Source organism: Camelina sativa, chromosome 20 (assembly GCF_000633955.1).
Source record: "Camelina sativa cultivar DH55 chromosome 20, Cs, whole genome shotgun sequence".
NCBI classification, from domain to species: domain Eukaryota; kingdom Viridiplantae; phylum Streptophyta; class Magnoliopsida; order Brassicales; family Brassicaceae; genus Camelina; species Camelina sativa.
In genome coordinates, this window is record NC_025704.1 from 28,347,421 (window position 1) to 28,369,133 (window position 21,713).

At 36.0% G+C, this 21,713-nt stretch overlaps 2 protein-coding genes and 1 pseudogene across 5 annotated transcripts in view; 1 reads left to right on the forward strand and 2 right to left on the reverse strand.

The window, feature by feature from the left end:
• LOC104771911 lies at positions 1,320-10,678 on the reverse strand (annotated as a pseudogene).
• On the reverse strand, positions 11,393-16,722 carry LOC104771912 (transcription factor GTE12). Of its 3 annotated transcripts, none has more exons than XM_010496530.2 (10): positions 16,676-16,722; positions 13,144-13,872; positions 12,989-13,049; positions 12,811-12,914; positions 12,660-12,720; positions 12,473-12,559; positions 12,251-12,375; positions 12,090-12,156; positions 11,898-12,007; positions 11,393-11,811 (listed from the first exon to the last, which is right to left on the reverse strand). In XM_010496530.2, exons 2-10 carry the CDS (start codon positions 13,837-13,839, stop codon positions 11,593-11,595), a joined length of 1,530 nt encoding a protein of 509 aa, XP_010494832.1. In that variant the 5' UTR covers positions 13,840-13,872; positions 16,676-16,722; the 3' UTR covers positions 11,393-11,592. The 3 variants fall into 3 exon arrangements, with proteins under 3 accessions (XP_010494832.1, XP_010494831.1, XP_010494830.1); XM_010496529.2 differs by lacking the exon at positions 16,676-16,722 and adding an exon at positions 15,838-15,882; XM_010496528.2 differs by lacking the exon at positions 16,676-16,722 and adding an exon at positions 14,165-14,258.
• The window catches only part of LOC104771913, a 3,344-nt gene continuing 1,297 nt past the window's right edge, over positions 19,667-21,713 (forward strand). Inside the window, exons 1-9 of one of the 2 annotated variants that reach the window (XM_010496531.2) lie at positions 19,667-19,929; positions 20,019-20,146; positions 20,248-20,319; positions 20,410-20,549; positions 20,635-20,749; positions 20,848-20,928; positions 21,024-21,164; positions 21,307-21,394; positions 21,499-21,618. In XM_010496531.2, coding sequence (XP_010494833.1) covers positions 19,746-19,929; positions 20,019-20,146; positions 20,248-20,319; positions 20,410-20,549; positions 20,635-20,749; positions 20,848-20,928; positions 21,024-21,164; positions 21,307-21,394; positions 21,499-21,618 — 1,069 coding nt within the window. In that variant the 5' untranslated portion in view covers positions 19,667-19,745. The remainder of the gene's footprint in view (positions 19,930-20,018; positions 20,147-20,247; positions 20,320-20,409; positions 20,550-20,634; positions 20,750-20,847; positions 20,929-21,023; positions 21,165-21,306; positions 21,395-21,498; positions 21,619-21,713) is intronic. The other variant, XM_019241727.1, reaches the window with a different exon arrangement.

Genomic DNA, 21,713 nt, shown 5'->3' on the forward strand with positions numbered 1-21,713 from the left:
TTCTACTAGAAAATTTTTCTTATTTATATTTTCTGTCATTGTGTGTGTCCGACTAACGACTACAATGCAGTTTACTACGTAAAAAAGTTTCATATCTGGTTTACTACGTAATGGAAAAATAAATTATGAAAAGCCACAAGAATAAACGTTTCAAAATTTCATATCTGGTTTACAAAATTAATTTTTTTTATAATATATTTAAACACTATAATTTTAGTCCCTATGATTACAAAATTAAATAATAGTATACTATGTACTAACCCGCGGAGAACCGCGGGCTGAATTTTTTTTTAATAAAAATTTGTTATAATTTATTTTATTATTATGTTATTTATAATAGTTTGTGATTAAAAATTTAGTTTGCTTATATGATAATTTTTGTATTTTAAAAATGTTTATTGAAAACCTGTCAATAAAACATTTGCATGTAATGAATAAAATTGTTTAAACATTTGTCGACTAAACACAATCCTTACTAACATGTAAAAAAGAGCAACTAAATATAGCTAGTAAAAGTTCTAAAAACCTCTTTGAAAACAACATTCATTGTTTTTTTCTGTGGCTTCTTTTTCTTGTCTGTAATAATTTTTATCTGTTGTGGAAATTTTTTTTGATAAAATTTGTAACTGTATATTTTATTCGATTTGGTTTTTAAAATCTTACCTGTTAATTTTTTTAATTACGAATTAGATTTGATTCTAATAATTTTTTTTTACTTTTCTATAATTTATTTTATTTGATGTGTCTCGATTTTCATTTTTTTAATTAATAAATTAATCTTAATTAAGTTTTTAATGGCAATTGAATGTAATTTTTACACATTTTAAGGTTAGTTTCATATTTGTACTTTCCAATTAATATAGTAGGATAAAATTAGTAGTTGTAGATTTTACTCTATTAGATTTTTAAAATCTTAGCTGTTAATTTTTTTTTAATACGGATTAGTTTTGATTCTAATAAAAAAATTTTTACTTTTCTACAATTTATTTTATTTAATGTGTTCCCCATTTTTGTTTTTTAATTAATTATATTTATTTAATTAATTAATTAAGTTTTTCTAATGGCAATTTAATGTAATTTCTAACACATTTAAGATTAGTTTCATATAGTGAAGTGACCTTAGTGCAGTGGTATGAGGTAAGTCCATTTGTAGAAGGCACCATCATACCCGGGATCGAGTCCCGATTCCAACGAATGTAGGAATTTGGCTAATGGGCTGGCCAGTTGTGGCCCAATGGTTGACAAAAAAAAAGATTAGTTTCATATTTGTACTTTCCAATTAATAGGATATAATCATTGACAACAAAAAACATTTAGTCTCAGTTCGCACTCATTTGAAAAGCCACAAACGATGCATAAGCACCACCTGAAATCTCCATTAGCGTCTCATGTCTCCCACTCTCTGCAATCACACCGTTCTTCACAACCGCAATCACACCATTCTTCACAACCGCAATCACACCCGCATTCTTAATCGTAGTGAGCCGGTGAGCTACCACAACCGTGGTCTGGTTCACCATCACCCGATCAAGCGCATCTTGAACCACTGGCTCAGACTCTGCATCCAACGCACTTGTCGCTTCATCAAGCAACAAAATCTTAGGATCCTTGAGGATAGCTCGAGCGATGGCGATCCTCTGTTTTTGACCACCGAATAATTACACACCGCATTCACCAACCGAGGTGTCGTAACTTTGAGGCAATAAGCTGATGAAGTTACGCACATTAGCCGCTTTTGCTGCGGTTATAATTGAAAACAGAGAGAGGTGCGACTGAAACTTTTACGTTTTTATTATAATCTCATACTAGGTTTACATGAGAGAGTTACATTGTCTTATATAGTGACATAGAGAACAATCTAGACTATTGGTGACTCATGTGTACAGCTGTAGTCTTAGCTAGTCATCATCCTTATCAGTGAGAGCATCGTAACGGTTATGTAGGAGAGCTTTTGCAGGTACAGTCTTTGTCTTCACATGATGATGTTGACAGGATTGTAGATATGGGCCTTCGACTTTCTGGACTGGTTGTTGGACCTGTTTGTGGCCCAAACTACATGATTCACCTTCATTCCCCCTCAAACTCGTGGTGGGTGAAGCACCAACACCGAGTTTGTCTCTGAGACCTTCGAACTCTCGTTTTGGAAAAGACTTTGTCAGGATGTCAGCTATCTGAAACTGTGCTGGAATATGTTCAATGTGTCCTAGCGCCACCTGCTCTCCTATGTAGTGGTAATAAGTGTCAAAGTGTTTGGAGCGTTTATGCAGAGCCGGATTAGCACTTAGGTAGACTTCAGAGAGATTATCACACCTAAGCACAGTAGAATATTGTTGAGAGACTCCTAGATCGCGAAGCAGAAAAGAAATCCAAGTTGTTTCATGAGCAGTGGCTGTAAAAGCTCTATATTCTGCTTCTGTTGACGAGTTGGAAACCGTTTCTTGCCGTCTGGCTGACCAACTGATGAGATTGGGACCAAGAAAGATACAAAAGCATGTGGTGGATCGTCGAGTCTTTTTTCAGCCTACGTGGTCACTGTCACAAAAGGCTGATAACGATAAGTTGGAACTTTTTCGAAGATACAGTCCCATGTGCAAAGTCCCTTTGATGTATCGTAATATCCTTTTGAGCAGTCCAAATTCTGAGACAGTTGGTTCATGCATTCTTTAGCACACGAAGTTCACCGCAAATTGAATATCACGCCTGGTGATGGTGAGGTATTGAAGCTTCCCTGCAAGACTTCTAAAGTAAGTTGGCTCCGAGAACAGTTCTGGATTTAGTTTATCCAGATTCTGTGGAAGCGGCGTGGGCATCGGATTGCAATTTGTCATAGCAGCTTGATGTAAGATCTCTTTAGCATAAGCTGTCTGATGAAGAAAGAATCCCGTGGAGCACTTATGAATCTCAACACCAAGAAAATAGCTAGGTTCACCAAGGTCTTTCATGGAGAACCGTTTGTTCAGGGACACGAGGAGAGCTTGAACCAGAGCAGAATCATTCCATGTAAGCAGCATATCATCAACATACATTAGAAGAACTAGAGATTTACCATTCTTGTGATATGTGAATAATGAAGGATCAGATTTGCTGCATGTGAAGCCAAATTCTATCAAATACTTGCTGAAAGTATCAAACCAGGCTCTGGGAGCTTGTTTCAGTCCATAAAGGGCTTTGGTGAGTCTACAAACATGAGATGGCTGCTGTGAATCAACAAAACCAGGAGGTTGTAGCATAAAAACCGGTTCCTGCAACTCGCCATGCAAAAAAGCATTAGAGACATCGAGCTGTTTGATTTCCCAGTTTCTTGATGTTGCTATATCAAGGACCATCTGTATTGTTACAGTTCTGACAATAGGACTGAATGTTTCGAGATAATCTAGCCCCTCTTCTTGATCAAAACCCTTAGCCACTAGACGAGCTTTCAGTTTATCTACTGATCCGTCTGGTTTGAGTTTTGTTTTAAAAACCCACTTGCATCCCAATACATTCATATCCTCTGTAGGTTCCACAAGATCCCAAGTGTGGAGCACGTGAATTATACTAATTTCATCATGAGCTGCATCATTCCACCCTGGATGTTGTAGGGCAGTAAAGATATCTTTAGGTTCTTCAGGAACAAACCATAAAGTGGGGAGCACATATCTGAGATTTGGCTTATGGATGCCATCTTTAGCTCGTGTAGTCATCGGATGACTGTTGTTCACCTGATCCTCTACAATTTGGTCTTCTTGATTATGATCTTCGATAGCAGAGTTGTCACTCTCGATACTAGAGGAAGTGTCAGACTCAGAATGGAGGCTGTGTGTTTTCTTGATCAGTTACTGCAATTGGAACACTCGCACGAGTTTTTTCTTGACTGGAGATAACTGGTGGTGCTGAAGTGATCTCTGTTGCAGGAGAGAGAGGCTCCTGATGCACTGAAGCAGCTTGCCAAGCCTTAAGAAGAGGAGTCTGATACAATGGGATTAAGGACTTGTACTGATGCTGAAATGGGAAGTAATCTTCATCAAAGACAACATGACGTGAAATGTAAACTTTCCCAGTAGGTGGATAGAGACATCTATATCCTTTGCATTGCGTATGGTAGCCAAGGAAAACACACTGTAAAGATCTTGGATCAAATTTATGAGTGGCCATAGGACGAAGACAAGGGTAACAGGCAGACCCGAACACTCTTAACATCGAATAATTTGGCTTTTGCTTGAAAAGAACTTCATATGGGCTGAGATTTTTCAGAGTTGTGGTAGGGAGCAAGTTGGTGATGAAGCTTGCTGTGAAGAAGGCTTCAACCCAGTGATGAAGAGGAGTATGACTATGAAACAGCATTGGCAAGCCAAGCTCTACAATATGTCTGTGTTTCCTTTCTGCAACCCCATTTTGTTGAGGGGTGTAAGGACAAGAAATTCTGTGTATAATTCCATTTTCACACAGATGTTGTTTCAGACTGTTGCTTGTAAACTCCCCTCCTCCATCACTCTGAAACACTTTGATCTTAGACTTGAATTGATTCTCAACTTGTTTCTGAAATATTTTAAATACTGAAATGAACTTAGACTTTTTACGCATGGGATAGAACCAGGTGAACCGAGAGAAATCATCCACAAAGACAGCATAATATTTAAAACCTTGGTTGGATACAACAGGAGAAGGCCCCCAAAGATCACAATGTATCCTATCAAGAAGACATAACACTAGAATCTGAAGAAAAAAATTGAAGTCTACTATTCTTCCCCATCTGGCAAGGCTCACATATGAAGGTGGTGCTGCTCTTAATTAGACTGATTTCCTTGCTGTTCTTTAGTTGATGGAGAACTTGTGAGTTTGAGTGCCCAAGTCTATGATGCCAAGTGTCTTCTGAAGCTGCACATTGTCGATTAGAAAAGAGAGCAACAAATTCTTGGTTCTCCAACATATAGAAGCCACTACTTCGAGGACCCTTTGCCACCACCTTCTGAGTGGGTATATCAACAACACAGACTTTATTAGCATCAAACCAAACACCACAGGGTAGATCATCACACAGTTTCGAGACTGAAACAAGAGATTTTTTCATTTCCGGACAGACTAAAACATTGTTTAGAGATATTTTACCTGCCGAAGAAGAGATGGTGGTGGATCCAACATGTGTTATAGGAAGGTAGGTGCCATCTCCAACCATAACCGTGTCATTACCAGTGTAAGTGGTTGCAGATTGGAGATTAGTTGCAGAAGGAGTGACATGTGCGGTAGCACCAGAGTCTGTGACCTAGTCACTACCATCAGAAACTTGCAGCGAGGAAAACACCTGAGCAACATCATGGCGCTGGTAGTTCTCATCGAATCTGTTCCAGCAGTCAGACGCAATATGACCAACACGTCCACAAATCTGACAGATAGGGCGCTCTCCGGAAGCTCGAGGATTAGATTGATGTTGGGAGAAACCTCTGCCCCTGGAGGAGTATCCACCACGTCCTCTGTTTTGGCCTGAAGACCTTCCTCTGCCACGGTAACCACCACGAGATTGATTCCCATAACCAGTGTGTTGAGCTGGAAAGGCAAGATGAGGCGTAATGGACTCAGGAGCATTGTACGACCAAAGCTTGGTGTCAAAATTTTCAACTTCAGCAACAACATCACCAAAGCTTGGAGGAGAGGCCTTGCTTAAGGAACTTTGAACCACAGTCGTGATTGGGTCATAGTCACAATCCAAACCATTCAGAAAACCAAAAATCTTTAAGGACTCATCAATAGGTTTCCCAATGGAACTTAGAGCATCACAAATAGCTATGAACTCTCGACAGTAAGCCACAAATGTCAAGTCTTTTTTCTCTAGTACCCACAAACTACAGCGAAGAGTAAACTCTCTAGCTATGCTACTCTTGTTAAAGTTCTCAGCTAACGACATCCAGATGTCTCTAGAGGTAGAGAGATTGTGAACATACCCGAGTACCTCTTCTGACAGAGTTCCAAAGAGCCAGGATGAGCTGGTCTGTGCAAAACCAGGATTCATACTGCGGATTAGGGATTTCAGTGACGGTATCTCCAGTTGTTGACGAGATGGTACGTGGAGGAGCTGTGATAGCACCGTTGATGAACCCAATGAGTTTTTGCCATATGCTATGTTTAATCTTATTGTCTCATTGAACTGAACCGGTTCTTGACTAACCAAACCCATTTGCTCCCTTAACCAACTCAATTATAAAGACTGGATTTCAATATTATCTAAAAGAATCTTGCCTGAATCTGGATCATAGAATCTCTCCAGCAAGCTTATCACCGTTGATTTACGGCTCCCGCTCTCTCCAACCAATGCTACGGTCTGAAAAGTGAAAACCAAAACCATTAACCATTTAATACAATTAAACCGGTCTTTCCCTCCTTAATTTACATGTTTTGTTACCTGTCCTGATGAGATAGTTAAGCACAAGTCACTAAAAATCTGTATATCTGGTCGCATAGGATATATTGACGTGTTGCAACTCGATATTGCCGTGGACGATTGGTAATATTGTCCCCTTCTCGGAACTCGAGTCGATTTTGGGTTTAATATCGAGAATATCAAAAATCGAAGTAGCAGAGTCTTTTGCTTTGCCTATGTAAGGTGCCATAGCACTCGTTTGAGTCACTCCTATGGCTGTCAAAGTTAACGCAAAGAAAACCTGAAATGTTACAAAACCACTTCAATATCACAAACCGGATCATAATCGAACCTGGTAACTTTTAAACTACTCTTTAGTACCTGAAAGAATTCTCCGAAGGTAGCCCTCCTGGTCTGAATCAACCAGGCACTGCCGACAAAGCTTAAGGCCTCGATGATGTAGAGAGCCAAGAATGAGCCACCGTAGCACAAACCACTCACGAGTCCTAACGTAACACCTTGTTGCTTTGGTGACTCACATATCTCTTGGTATAAATCCATCACTTTATCCTCTGAGCAGAACGATGCAACGGTCCTTATGCTGCTCACTGCGTCATTTACGACCTGGCTAGCCTCTTCATATATTTCCTAAATTGAAGTATAAACCAGGTTAGACTAAACTGAACCAGATCGAGTTTAACCAATGTTGTTTGAATATGTAACTACTAACTTTTGATTTTTTGTTAAAACCGGTTATAAACTTGATATGATAGTATGCTTGAAAGAACATTATTGGTGACACCAATAAGGCCCCTAAAGCTAATAACCAATTAGCCGTAAACACTATAATAAATGCTGCGGTTATAGTCGCCATATTTTGCATGATCAACCCCAATGCATCTCCTAAGATACTCTTCACTGTCGAAGCATCTGCGGACAACCTCCCTCCAATCGCACCGCTGGCCAAACAAAACAAACAAAAAAGGAACAAAATTAAACGTAACAAAAAGACGATAACTAATTATTAGTAGAAGCATTATATTTTACATTACCTAGAATTCTTAGTGTCGTCGAACTAACTAATATCCTGGTGCAAAACTTTATCAAACGTTAGCGATCTGATTCGTTTAATCAGCTTTCCTCCAGCGATAGCGAATAAGTAGAATTGAAATGGGATCACAATCAGGTCGGTTAAGCCAAGCGCGACGAAAATAAGAGCCCAAAAACGAGAATCACTCTTTAGTTGATTTGAAGGCTCAAAGAAAATCCTGATCGTGTGAGACAAAAGCAAACCTTGGACAGGGAACACAATACCGTGTATCACTGCAGCCAAAGAACCAACCAACAAAACAGAAAACTCTGGTTTGTTAAGTTGAGCAAGCCTTCTCAATGATACTTTCTTGCCTTTCTTGGCCGTTTGATTTTTGGTTGAAGAGATATTCTCGGGGAACTCTTCCGTCTGGTTCAAGCTAATCACTCCTGGTAAACCAAATACAGATGTGCTGGTAAAGGAATGGCGGCTACTGCCTGATGAATTCCTTCTATGGATTCCGTTTTGGCTACCCGAACTTCCGATTTCGAAACTCATTTCAGATTTTTCTGGTTCCTTATCTCTTGCTTCTTCTTTCTTAGATCCTTCTTGTTGACGAACTAGCTGTGAGTATGCTCCCTCGGGATCTTGAATCATCTCCTCATGAGTTCCTGGTTAAAACATTTGTTCATCATATACATAAGTAACAAAAACAAAAAAAGATGATTACTTGTACTGTACGGTACTATTGAAAACCCTAACCTTTCTCGATGATTTTTCCCTGCTGCACAACAGCTATCATATCAGCGGTTCTAATGGTGATAAGTCGGTGAGCCACCAATACAGTGGTCCTACTCAACATTAGCTTTACAAGAGCGTCTTGAACCACACGTTCAGATTCTGCATCCAAAGCGCTTGTAGCTTCAGCAAGAAGCAATATTTTAGGGTTTTTCAAAATCGCCCTTGCAATTGCGATCCTTTGTTTTTTCCCACCTGATAATTGTGTTCCATGCTCTCCTACCATCGTTTCCAAACCCTGGAAAAAAAAAGAACAAAGAACTAAGAAATCTAAACAATTGCTTTACCGACCAAATTGGTTATAACTAAAGTTTAACTACCTGTGAGAGTTTGTCGATGAATTTACTGGCGTTAGCGAGCTCAAGTGCGGTTCTGATTTCTTGATCGAACGCATCTTTTTGCCATAAACAATGTTTTCCCTAATTGTAGTCGCAAAAAGTATAGGTTCTTGGCTTACGAGACCAATCTTAGTTCTGATCCATCTCACTTGAAACTTCTTTAAGTCAATTCCATCAATTAAAACTTCTCCTGATCCCGGATCGTAGAACCTCTCTATTAGACTGATCACAGTTGATTTTCCACTACTGCTCTGTCCCACCAAAGCCACGGTCATACCATTCGGTACAGTCAACGAAAAACCAGCAAAGATCTGCACGTCAGGTCTCGCCGGATATCGAAAGTAGACGTCTCTTACTTCAATGTCACCTTTAATTTCTTCCAAAACCACTCCACTCATGTCATAAGCATCGATCTTTGGTCTTCTTTTGATTGTCTCGAACATTTTGTAAGCTGCAGCTTGCCCGGCCGCAAAAGCGTTAAGAGAAGGCAATGTCTGTCCCAACGCCCTACGAAGTGAATAGAATATGTAAGAAGTTAAGCGTTTCAGTATCACAAGATTTTTTCGAGAAGTAAACGTTTTACTCACATTCCTCCAGTCAAGATTGACATAATCACGTTTATAACTTGACCTCCATTATATCCTTTCTTCATTATTAGCCGAGCACCGTACCATATCGCAAAACCATAGGTACAATATACCACAGCCATCATTTTATCCCAATGCCTAGACCAGAGTATAGCCCTTGTTGTACCATAGATTTGTAGGCAATCTCAAGCTTCTTCTCATATTTCTCCGTTGCTTGTTTCTCTCCCGTGAACGCCACAACCTGAATAAATAAAATTAAAAAATCAAAATATTGATATGTAATTTTTAAAACATGAGAATTTAAAACCCCGGAAGAACTCACTGTTCCAATCGCCGCAACGGCTTGTTCTACTACGTTACCAGCTTCTGTGTAAGCAAGTTGACCACGTACCGCCATTTTTGACATGATCAGGGTCATTGCCCCATCAATGGCCACGATTAGAGGAATGCACGGAAGAAGAGCCACCGTGAGTTTCCTGCGCTACTATAAAAGCAACCACGAATCCACCAGCGAATGTTGAAACGAGCTGTGTAACTTTCCCAACCTAAACAAATCAAAGTCAAAACAAGAAGTTTCAGAAACTTGTGATGCAAGAAACATGCAGTAGTGTAGAATTTCATTATATATAAAAAAAAAAACCTTTCTCCCATGGAATCTTGAATAAGGATGGTGTCTCCTGACATTCTTCCGACGACTTCACCGGTGTTTGTCTCAGTGTCAAAAAAGCCAAAGTCTTGTCTCAATATGGTTTTTAGGTATAGACGGCGGATTCTGGTGGATTGACGCTCACCAGTTACCATCCAGCATGAGAGTTGAGACCTCTGCGAACGAACGAGAAAGTCTTGTTAAGATAAATAGAAGAAAGAGTAACATAATTTCTTACGCAGGAAGGACACAACACCGGCGTAGGCCGCAAGATAAAGAAACTTCACTGCAACCTGAAATTAATTATGAAAATCAAATCGATATAAACCGTAAGAAATTCATAGCTTTCAATCATAGCTAGTGGAGGGAGCAAAACGGGAGGCGCCATGGTGCGATCCCGGCTGCAAAACTCACAAAACTTATCGACAAAAACGTTTGGAACAGGTTCAATACAATCAAACATTTGGAAAACTCCACATGGATTGCAATAGTGGTTTCTCACCCGTAGTACCGTCCCCGTGAACGTCTTGAATTTAATCAAATTGTCTATTCTCTAAGTTGCACTTGTTGTAAAACTATTTTTTTTTTTTTTGTTGAATATATGATTTTGCATTCATATAACAACAACAAGAAAAGAACAAAATAATTCACATCATCACGTCAAATTAAAATTTGCTTTGCTATCAGAAATCATAACCAACCGTATGAAATCCTAACCTTGAAGACTTCTTTAACCACGTGGTCATGATCGGAGAAACCTAACACGTTAATGAGCTGCCCCATGAGTACTGTCATAAACGGCTGAGTTAGGCCGTTCGCCACGGCGGAGATGGTCCCGATGGTCATTAAAAAGATGTCATATCGATCTGCAAACGTGAAAAGCTTGTAAAACGCTATTCTTTGATTCCCGCCTCCATTTTTCTTCTTCTTCGCTTTCTCTGCCATGGTTTCTCCTTCCTCTTCGATTTATAGGTTAAACGAAAAATTTCTCAAGATAATTTAATGGGTTTTTATTTTCTACAGATTGTGTATATTAAATCATTAATGATACACTTATGGTATACAAAAAAAAATCACAATAACACTTAACGAGGGTAGATTTCAAGAAATCTTAATCACCTCAACAAATTTACTTAATATTTTATACATTGCAAATAGAGAATGGAAGAGCAATATAAAGATCATATTAATTATCAATATGCTTATCAAATAAATATGCATCTAAATGAATATTGACTTTAATCATTTTTTTAATTTTGAATATTTTTCAGATACTTGTTAATTAGTAGCACATATGACATACTCATGAAAGAACAATAGTAAGAAAAAAAAATTACATTTTTTTTATTAAATATCATTATCATAGAATTACACTGCAATTTTTTTTGTGGTTGTACACTGCAATTTCCCTAGAATTATATGTTGGGTTTTTTTTGCAGTCCCGTTATTTACAATTTTGACGCTTATCGATGTCTTATTAGTTATTATAGGTTCAAGTTCGACAAGATACAACATAATTCCCCAACCTTGAATAGAAAAACCTAGTCCTGAAAATATCGGAGATCGCATAATGTCACCAGCATATATAGACACATAATGAATAAGTTATTATCTTTGTGTTGTGTAAATAGCGAGCATGGTGATATGCATTAAGACATCTAAAATTAATTTACTAGCAGTTATCATATGTGAAACAGACGGTTCATGGCAGTGTAGTAATTTACATAGGAACAAAATTCACTAAAATATACATTATGCATAGCCCACGAGCATTAAATTATGACAAAAGTTAACGTCACAACAAAGCATTCGCGTTCTGGTCAAAATTTACATCCACGAGGTTTCTTTTAGAGAAAACTCTACAGGATCTCTCCTTCCTCAAGATCTTCCAATCTCATCGCATCACAAATTTCTGACCCGGTCTCTTCCAGTTCCGGACAGTCATCACTTCTTAAAAACAGACCCAACTCTTCAACCAGTATGCGAATTCTTGTCAGACTCGAGCAACCACAGACTTTCCTAAATTCTTTATCCAATCTCAAGTAGTTGTTCCGTTCAAAATCAAAGACTCTTTTCATCTGTAGACATGTTTACAGATATTAGAATCATTGGTTCTTCAGTCTTCACTCTGTTAAAAAAAGGGTTTTGAGAAGCCGCAAAATACCTCTGCTAGTTCGAGCCGTTGTTTATCACGTTTTTCTTTCAACTCGGCTTGTGCCCTCATTTGTGCGGCAACCTTAGCAGCTCTCATCTCGGCTTCAATTCTAGCTTTCTCTGTATGTTTTGTGAAACGTAAGAGGCAAACATTGAAAAGGTTTGAGCCTTTTTAGTTCCATTAGAACACGTAAAAGGATACCTTCACGTTGTGCTCTTTCCATCTGTTCCTTTTCTATCTGTATTCTAATTAGATCAGCTTTGTTATTCTGTCAACAAAACAAGACAACAACTTTCAGTAAAACATAAGCTGTCGAAAGTCTCTGTTTATGCAATGGGGATCAAGAAAGTAATGTAACCTACCTGCTCAAGGACTTTTCTGTGTTTAGCTTTTAGAATGGTATCCGCATATTGAGCTTTGAGTATTGCAGCACGAAGAGCCTTCTCAGGAGGTACTGGTGGCAGAGAAGGCAATGCCGTTTTCAATTCTGTGGCAATCATAGAATGGTATTAGGAAACCAAATTATACCAAAAGGGGAATTCCACAGATTCGATTGAAATAATAAAAGAGGAAAAACAACTTACCATTATTTTCCAACAGAGCACTGTTTGAAGGTTTATCAAGCTGAGAATTGCCACTACCATTTCTCTCATTCTTTGAAGTCACAGACCCTTCATTCATAGAGAAATTAAAAGCACATTGTTAAAAAAAGTAGCGATAATAGAATGACAATTTCGAATGAACTAGGAAAGATAGCTTAGGATTTCTCACCATTGCATTGAGGCTCTGACTCACTCGCCTGTGCACCTGAAGTGTTTTGTACTTGACAATCCTGTTGGCATTGGAACATCAGTCCTATTGCTAGTGACAAGACTAAGAGGAGATTCTATTTGTCAAAGATAAAGAGAGAGTCTGTACATACCATTAATGGAGAATTATTGCTTCCGGATGAGCTACAGGACTTGAGGCATATGCAAATAGTTTTACCACATGAACCACACTTAATGGCTGCAGTTTGAGCTGAGCCTGCATGTCATACAAATGATAAGCTCCAATGCTTAGAAGCCACAAAGCAGAATACAATTTCTCCAACAGTATACCTTTCACTGGGATTTTCACAGCCGAACTGACTCCAAGGCCCTGATCGAGTCTCTTAGTCCCCTGGAAAATGTCAAATATATGAAAATCCTATCAGTAAGAAACAAACTTAAACCACAATAACACTAACAAGTCTATGATTCTGATCATATCGTACCTTTGTTGCTAAAGCTTTCGGCGTCACAGCAGGAGTATCCTTTTTGCTCTGCACTTTCGCTGGTTTTGACGAAAGAGAACCCTTTTCGGAATTTTCATTGCTCAGTCTTGAACAATCGACTTCGACTGGCTGTCTCTTACAACCTTCTGTAACTCCAATCCTGGATAATTTAGAAACCTTCTTCTTCTTGAGTACTTCCCATCTGACAACAAATACCTCCTTCATCTCCTTTGCAACCTTGTAAACCCAATTATCCGAAGGATTATACTTTAACGCATTGTCAAAAGTTAACCGCACATCCGCCGCAAACTCATCAGCGTTACAGTACTCATTCTTCAAAAGCTTCGATTTGATTGTGCCAAAATCCATAGGGTTCGATATGACATTGAAGTAATCAGGAATCATCAGTTCAACAGGATCAACAGGCTTGTTAAAAACCCATCCAACAGGGTGCTCCATCAAAGATCTCAACAATGCTAAACACTGACTAGACAAATCACGGTCTAGCTTCTGCTTCTTTTTAGGTTGTACATCATCAATCTCGTTAGGTCCACGCTTCCTCGATTGCTCGGCGGAACGAGATAAGTCTTCACATAACGAATGCTCAATTTTCTTCTCACTATCCGGAAACGTTTGACAAGTTCTGACAGAACCTCCAGAACCAAACTTTATCCTAAGCTTGGGTATTGCAACCATTCTTACAAAAAAAAAATCAAAAGAACAAAACACCTGTAATGCAAAATAGATGAAATTAGGGTTTATCTACGCGATTACACCAAAACTCGCAATTAGGGTTTTACACATCGAAAACGAACAAAATCGAAACAAAAACTAAATACCCATGAAAATTCCGACCAGATCTAGGTTAAAAAACACTCAAACAATAAAAGAAGAAGAATTAGGGTTTATCAATTTTGCGAAACCCTTGAAAAAAGGTTGAAACTTTAACTTTGAGAAACGAAATCAGGAAGAATTATACGATTTCTACAAAACAAAAACAAAAAAAATCAAACAAGCTTACCTATGGAAGAAGAATCAATGCAACAGTATGAGAGATTTTTGGAAGTGCAAGGAGACGGTGTGATTAGAGGAGGAGGAAGAAGACAAAGCCGCTAAACAAGTTTCTTAATTTTGACAAGAAGATGCTTTTATAAGTTTTTTTGTTAAGAAATAATCTGGACCTAATATTATATATTTGGGCCCATAATAGCCCAATAGTAAGCTCATAACAGCCACTTCAAAATATATATATTTTTCAAATTTTTAATTTTTAATTGGTTTTTATGGTTAATTGTCATAAATACTACTGAAATAGGTTTTTATTCCAAAAATATCACAATTTAGTTTTTTTCTAAAAGTACCACTAAAAACCACTAAAATGTATTTTTTCCAAAATACCACATAATTTTGTAAAACAAAAACCGTCGAAGAAACTTACCTATGGAAAAAGAATCAATGGAACAGTATGAGAGATTTTGGAGTGGGAAGGAGACTATATGATGCGAGGAGGAGGAAGAAGACAAAGCGGCGAAACAAGTTTCTTTATTTTGACACAAGAAGATGCTTTTATAAGTTTTTTGTTCGGAAATAATCTGGACCTAATATTTTATCTTTAGGCCCATAATGGCCCAATAGTAACCTCATAACAACCGCTTCAAAATATATATATTTTCCAAATATTAACTTTTTTAATTGGATTTTATGGTTAATTGTCATAAATCCTACTATAATAGGTTTTTATTCCAAAAATATTACAATTTAGTTTTTTTCTAAAAATACCACTAAAAACCACTAAAATGTATTTTTTCCAAAATACCACATAATTTTGCAAAACAAAAACCGTCGAAGAAACTTACCTATGGAAAAAGAATCAATGGAACAGTATGAGAGATTTTGGAGTGGGAAGGAGACTATATGATGCGAGGAGGAGGAAGAAGACAAAGCGGCGAAACAAGTTTCTTTATTTTGACACAAGAAGATGCTTTTATAAGTTTTTTGTTCGGAAATAATCTGGACCTAATATTTTATCTTTAGGCCCATAATGGCCCAATAGTAACCTCATAACAACCGCTTCAAAATATATATATTTTCCAAATATTAACTTTTTTAATTGGATTTTATGGTTAATTGTCATAAATCCTACTATAATAGGTTTTTATTCCAAAAATATTACAATTTAGTTTTTTTCTAAAAATACCACTAAAAACCACTAAAATGTATTTTTTCCAAAATACCACATAATTTTGCAAAACAAAAAACGTCGAAGAAACTTACCTATGGAAAAAGAATCAATGGAACAGTATGAGAGATTTTGGAGTGGGAAGGACACTGTATGATGCGAGGAGGAGGAAGAAGACAAAGCGGCGAAACAAGTTTCTTTATTTTGACACAAGAAGATGCTTTTATATGTTTTTTGTTCGGAAATAATCTGGACCTAATATTTTATCTTTGGGTCCATAATGGCCCAATAGTAAGCCCATAACAGCCGCCTCAAAATATATACATTTCGCAAATTTTAAAATTTTTAATTGGTTTTTATGGTTAATTGTCATAAATACCACTAAAATAGGTTTTTATTCCAAAAATATTACAATTTAGTTTTTTTTTCTAAAAATACCACTAAAAACCACTAAAATGTATTTTTTCCAAAATACCACATAATTTTGGAAAACATAAAACGTCGAAGAAACTTACCTATGGAAGAAGAATCAATGGAACAGTATGAGAGATTTTAGAGTGGGAAGGAGATTGTATGATGCGAGGAGGAGGGAGAAGACAAAGCGGCGAAACAAGTTTCTTTATTTTGACACAAGAAGATGCTTTTATAAGTTTTTTGTCCGGAAATAATCTGGACCTAATATTTTATCTTTGGGTCCATAATGGCCCAATAGTAAGCCCATAACAGCCGCTTCAAAATATATACATTTCCCAAATTTTAAAATTTTAATTGGTTTTTATGGTCAATTGTCATAAATACCACTAAAATAGGTTTTTATTCCAAAAATACCACAATTTAGTTTTTTTTTCTAAAAATACCACTATAAACAACTAAAATGTATTTTTTTCCAAAATACCACATAATTTTGGAAAACAAAAAACATCGAAGAAACTTACCTATGGAAGAAGAATCAATGGAACAGTATGAGAGATTTTGTTGTGGGAAGGAGACTGTGTGATGCGAGGAGGAGGAAGAAGACAAAGCGGCGAAACAAGTTTCTTTATTTTGACACAAGAAAATGCTTTTATAAGTTTTCTGTTCGGAAATAATCTGGACCTAATATTTTATCTTTGGGTCCATAATGGCCCAATAGTAAGCCCATAACAGCCGCCTCAAAATATATACATTTCGCAGATTTTAAAAATTTTAATTGGTTTTTATGGTTAATTGTCATAAATACTACTAAAATAAGTTTTTATTCCAAAAATATCACAATTTAGTTTTTTTCTAAAAATACCACTAAAAACCACTAAAATGTATTTTTTCCAAAATATCACATAATTTTAGAAAACAAAAAACGTCGAAGAAACTTACCTATGGAAGAAGAATCAATGGAACAGTATGAGAGATTTTGGAGTGGGAAGGAGACTGTGTGATGCGTGGAGGAGGAAGTAGACAAAGCGGCGAAACAAGTTTCTTTATTTTGACACGAGAAGATGCTTTTATAAGTTTTCTGTTCGGAAATAATCTGGACCTAATATTTTATCTCTTGTCCCATAATGGTATGGTCAATTGTCATAAATACCACTAAAATAGGTTTTTATTCCAAAAATACCACAATTTTGTTTTTTTTTTTCTAAAAATACCACTAAAAACCACTAAAATGTATTTTTTTCCAAAATACCACATAATTTTGGAAAACAAAAAACGTCAAAAAAAACTTACCTGTTTATACTGAGGATTGCACAACACTAAATAAATATCGATTTTTGGGGAAAGAGAGAAGTTTGTTCTTTTATTAACGATAAGGATTCGAGGTCGTCACTAAAACGAGTCAAGATCGTGCTCGTCAGTTCACAGGAGAACTGACAAGTGAGTCACGACGAGCTCGGAAGCTAACAAGAATTATACAGGAAACAATAACTATGATTAGACACAAAGTTTTGCTCTCGGGATATTGTATGTGAGTCTGATGGGTATTCTCCAGTGAGTACTGTTGCTTTATATAGCAGACTGTAGACCGAGGGTTTTCTAGGGTTTCCATCATGAATTCCCGAGATTGCCCTTTACGGATCATTAGTGACTTGCATCCAATTTTGTCGGGCCGAAATCGCAATTATCTTGTCTTGTTGGGCCGAGTGGCATGTTGGGCGCAGCCCATGTCCAACATTACCTATGGAAGAAGAATCAATGGAATAGTATGAGAGATTTTGGAGTGGGAAGGAGACTGTGTGATGCGAGGAGGAGGAAGAAGACAAAGCGGCGAAACAAGTTTCTTTATTTTGACACGTGAAGATGCCTTTATAAGTTTTCTGTTCAGAAATAATCTGGACCTAATATTTTATCTTTGGGCCCATAATGGCCCAATAGTAAGCCCATAACAGCCGCCTCAAAATATATACATTTCCCAAATTTTAAATTTTTTAATTGGGTTTTATGGTCAATTGTCATAAATACCACTAAAATAGATTTTTATTCCAAAAATACCACAATTTAGTTTTTTTTTTCTAAAAATACCACTAAAAACCACTAAAATGTATTTTTTACAAAATACTACATAATTTTGGAAAACAAAAAACGTCGAAGAAGCTTACCTATGGAAGAAGAATCAATGGAACAATATGAGAGATTTTGGAGTGGGAAGAAGACTGTGTGATGCGAGGAGGAGGAAGAAGACAAAGCGGCGAAACAAGTTTCTTTATTTTGACACGAGAAGATGCTTTTATAAGTTTTATGTTCGGAAATAATCTGGATCTAATATTTTATCTTTGGGCCCATAATGGCCCAATAGTAAGCCCATAACAGCCGCCTCAAAATATATATATTTTCCAAATTTTAAAATTTTTAATTGGTTTTTATGGTCAATTGCCATAAATACCACTAAAATAGGTTTTTATTCCAAAAATACCACAATTTAGTTTTTTTTTTAAAATACCACTAAAAACCACTAAAATGTATTTTTTTCCAAAATACCACATAATTTTGGAAAACAAAAAACGTCGAAGAAGCTTACCTATGGAAGAAGAATCAATGGAACAGTATGAAAGATTTTGGAGTGGGAAGGAGACTGTGTGATGCGAGGAGGAAGAAGACAAAGCGGCGAAACAAGTTTCTTTATTTTGACACGAGAAGATGCTTTTATAAGTTTTCTGTTCGGAAATAATTTGGACCTAATATTTTATTTTTGGGCCCATAATGGCCCCCGCCTCAAAATATATACATTTGCCAAATTTTAAAAATTTTAATTGGTTTTTATGGTCAATTGTCATAAATACCGCTAAAATAGGTTTTTATTCTAAAAATACCACTAAAAACCAGTAAAATGTATTTTTTTCCAAAATACCACATACAGTAAAACCTCTATAAATTAATAATATTGGAACCATGACATTTTATTAATTTATAGTGATATTAATTTATCTATAAATTAATATTTATTATTTTATAGTGTAAATTAATAATTATTAATTTATAGATATCTATTTTAATTGTTTAAATTCTTAAAAAATATTAGTTGAGAAAATTTTAGCAAAAGAAGATTAGACTTTCAGATGTTATAAATTTTATGCTTTTAGAATTGAATTTGTAATTTATAGAAAACATTATTGACCATAAATTACAAATATTATAAACAATATCAATTATACACATGACATACATAAATTTAAATTTATGGATAATTATATTAATTGTCGTATTTTAATAGCCTATAAAACTATCAAAATGAAAATGATGCATATCTAGAAATTTGAAAACTTTTTTTAAAATTAACTATTTTTATGACATGTTATATAGTATTTTATATCAATATAGTTTGAAAATCAACATAACAATTGTTTATATATGAGGTCTTGGAAAAATTCAAAATTATAAAGCATACATTTATATCAGTATATATATATATATACATATGAAAATTACATGATTATTAATTTATGATATTATTGGGACCATATTTTCCAAGGGAATTTCAGAAAAATTATTATCTTATTATCTTATCGAATTTTGCTATTTTTTACACTGGTCCGACTTCGGACCAACAAAATTTATTAATTTATAGTGCTTATTAATTTATAGAGTATTAATTTATAGAGGTTTTACTGTAATTGAACTAAAAGTTTTAATATTAAAAACTAATTCCTAAATTATAAATACTAAACCCTACCGTGAAAACTATACCCTAAAACTAAATTTGTCAACCTAAACATTAAAAAAAATTATACATCCTTAAAATTTAATTTTTTTTTTTGTGTTTGTGATAATTATGGAAAAGAAAGATTTGTGATATTTTTAGAGAAAAAAAATTAAAATGTGGTATTTTTGGAAATAAACTTGATATTTAAAAAGTTTTCTTAAATTATTCTGGAAAATTGCTCATATATTGATTCGATACCAAGGAAGAGACCCAAATCGGAGACCAGAACGGAACCCTAAATCTTCTCCGATGGCATTACCGGAGCCACCACAAAGCTTCTTCCCTTCCAAAGATGAGTTCTTGAGACTCCTCACCGTTTTGCTTGTGGCTTGTGCGGTGGCTTTCACCTGCAATTTCCTCGCAAAGTCTATGAGCTCAAACCCTACTATACCTTTCTGTGATAGTAATTTTGATTCCATCGATTCAGACTTGGGTAAGCTCGAAAACCTCATACTCAATTGCTTTATTCCATGGTTGAATTGTGTAATTACATGAATAAATTAATCAATTTTGTTACTACAGATTTGTGTGAACCTTGTCCAATGAATGGAGAATGTTACCAAGGGAAGTTGAAATGTAATCATGGATACAGAAAGCAAGCAAATTTATGTGTTGAAGATGGAGAAATCAATGAATTGACCAAGAAATTGGTATTTGAGATATTCGAAAAAATTCTGATTTATAAGTTCTTCCCTTCTTTTATGTTGTTGTTGATGGGTTTGAATTATGGCGATTGTATTGTTTTCATCAGGTTGGGTATTTTGAGAGAAAAGTTTGTGAGGAATATGCTGATAGTGAATGCTATGGTACTGGAAGAATATGGGTATGCTTCTGATTTATCTTTAACATAATTGTGTTTTAATTTTAGTTGTGTGTTCATTTTGTGAGTAATTGTGTTCATCGATCTTTTTAGGTTCCGGAGAATGATGTTTGGGAAGATCTACGTAGCAACGGTTTCTTGAATACATTAGACGAGTCTGCTTACATTTTTGTAAAAGGAAAGGCTGTAGAAGCTGTCACCGAGCTACTACAGAAAAGGACTAATTTTAATGGGTTAGTATTTTCATCACTGATTATTGATTCTATTGGTTACTAAAACTATTCAGATTCTTACTTTTATCTTTTTATTTATTTGAAGGATTAATGAGTTGAAGTGTCCTGAATCGGTAGTCAAAAGTTACAAACCAATGACTTGCCGCATGCATCAATGGCTCTTGAGAAACATCTTAATCATCTCATCCTCCTTTGCAATGGTATTGTAATATTAGAAAGAAAAGAAAAAACATTCTTTGAGTGGTTTAGTTTACTTTATCAACATCTTCAAGCTTGTTTACAGTGTTGAGATGTACAGCTAGTGTGCTGCGCAATATTGCGTAGGAAAATTCGAAGTAAGCGACAATTTTCACGTAGAGTGGAAGAGCTATACAACCAGGTACCTCTTTTATCCGCACAGCGTCTCGATTTAGTCAACTTATCCTTGTCTTGGTGTAGATATATAAAGGGGTTTGTTTTGAATTGATTCATTAGGTCTGTGACTTTCTGGAAGAAAATGCAGTGGCATCAAATTCTGCAGACACTAGTGACTGCGTTCCTTGGGTTATCGCATCTTGGTTACGTGATTATCTACTTTTGCCTAGAGAAAGAAGAGACCCTCAGTTATGGAGTAAGGTAATGGCTGTTTTTGGTCCTGTTTTTGATCTGATTCTGTTCTCTATCTCTAACAATTTGTTACATGTATCATGTTCTTATAACGAATTCTCAATTTTGTTGCCTGACATGGTTCTTTACAAATTTTTTGGTTAATTTATAGGTTGAGGAGTTAATACAAGAGGATTCACGTATAGACCGATTCCAGAAACTCGTCAAGGGTGAACAAAAAGTTGTATTGGAATGGCAAGGTATGAACATGGAATAGTTCTTTATGCTCTTTAACTCGTCTATTTCTTTCTTCTTCTTTTCTTACATCCATTTGAAAGTTGTTGTTTCCTCATCAATAATTCAGTTGAAGGTTCACTTAATTTATCCAAGCTGAAGAAACGGCGAGAGACGGAGAAGAAAGATAGAAAAGTTATTGGCTCAACAAACACAAGCTTGCAAGAATACTACAACAGAAGAATCGCTGGTAAGAAGCTGAAAAGTGAAAACCATTTCTATTGAGTCAACAGTAGACATTTGTCTTAAGATTGATCTTTATCTGTTTTTTTTTGTTTTTGTTAC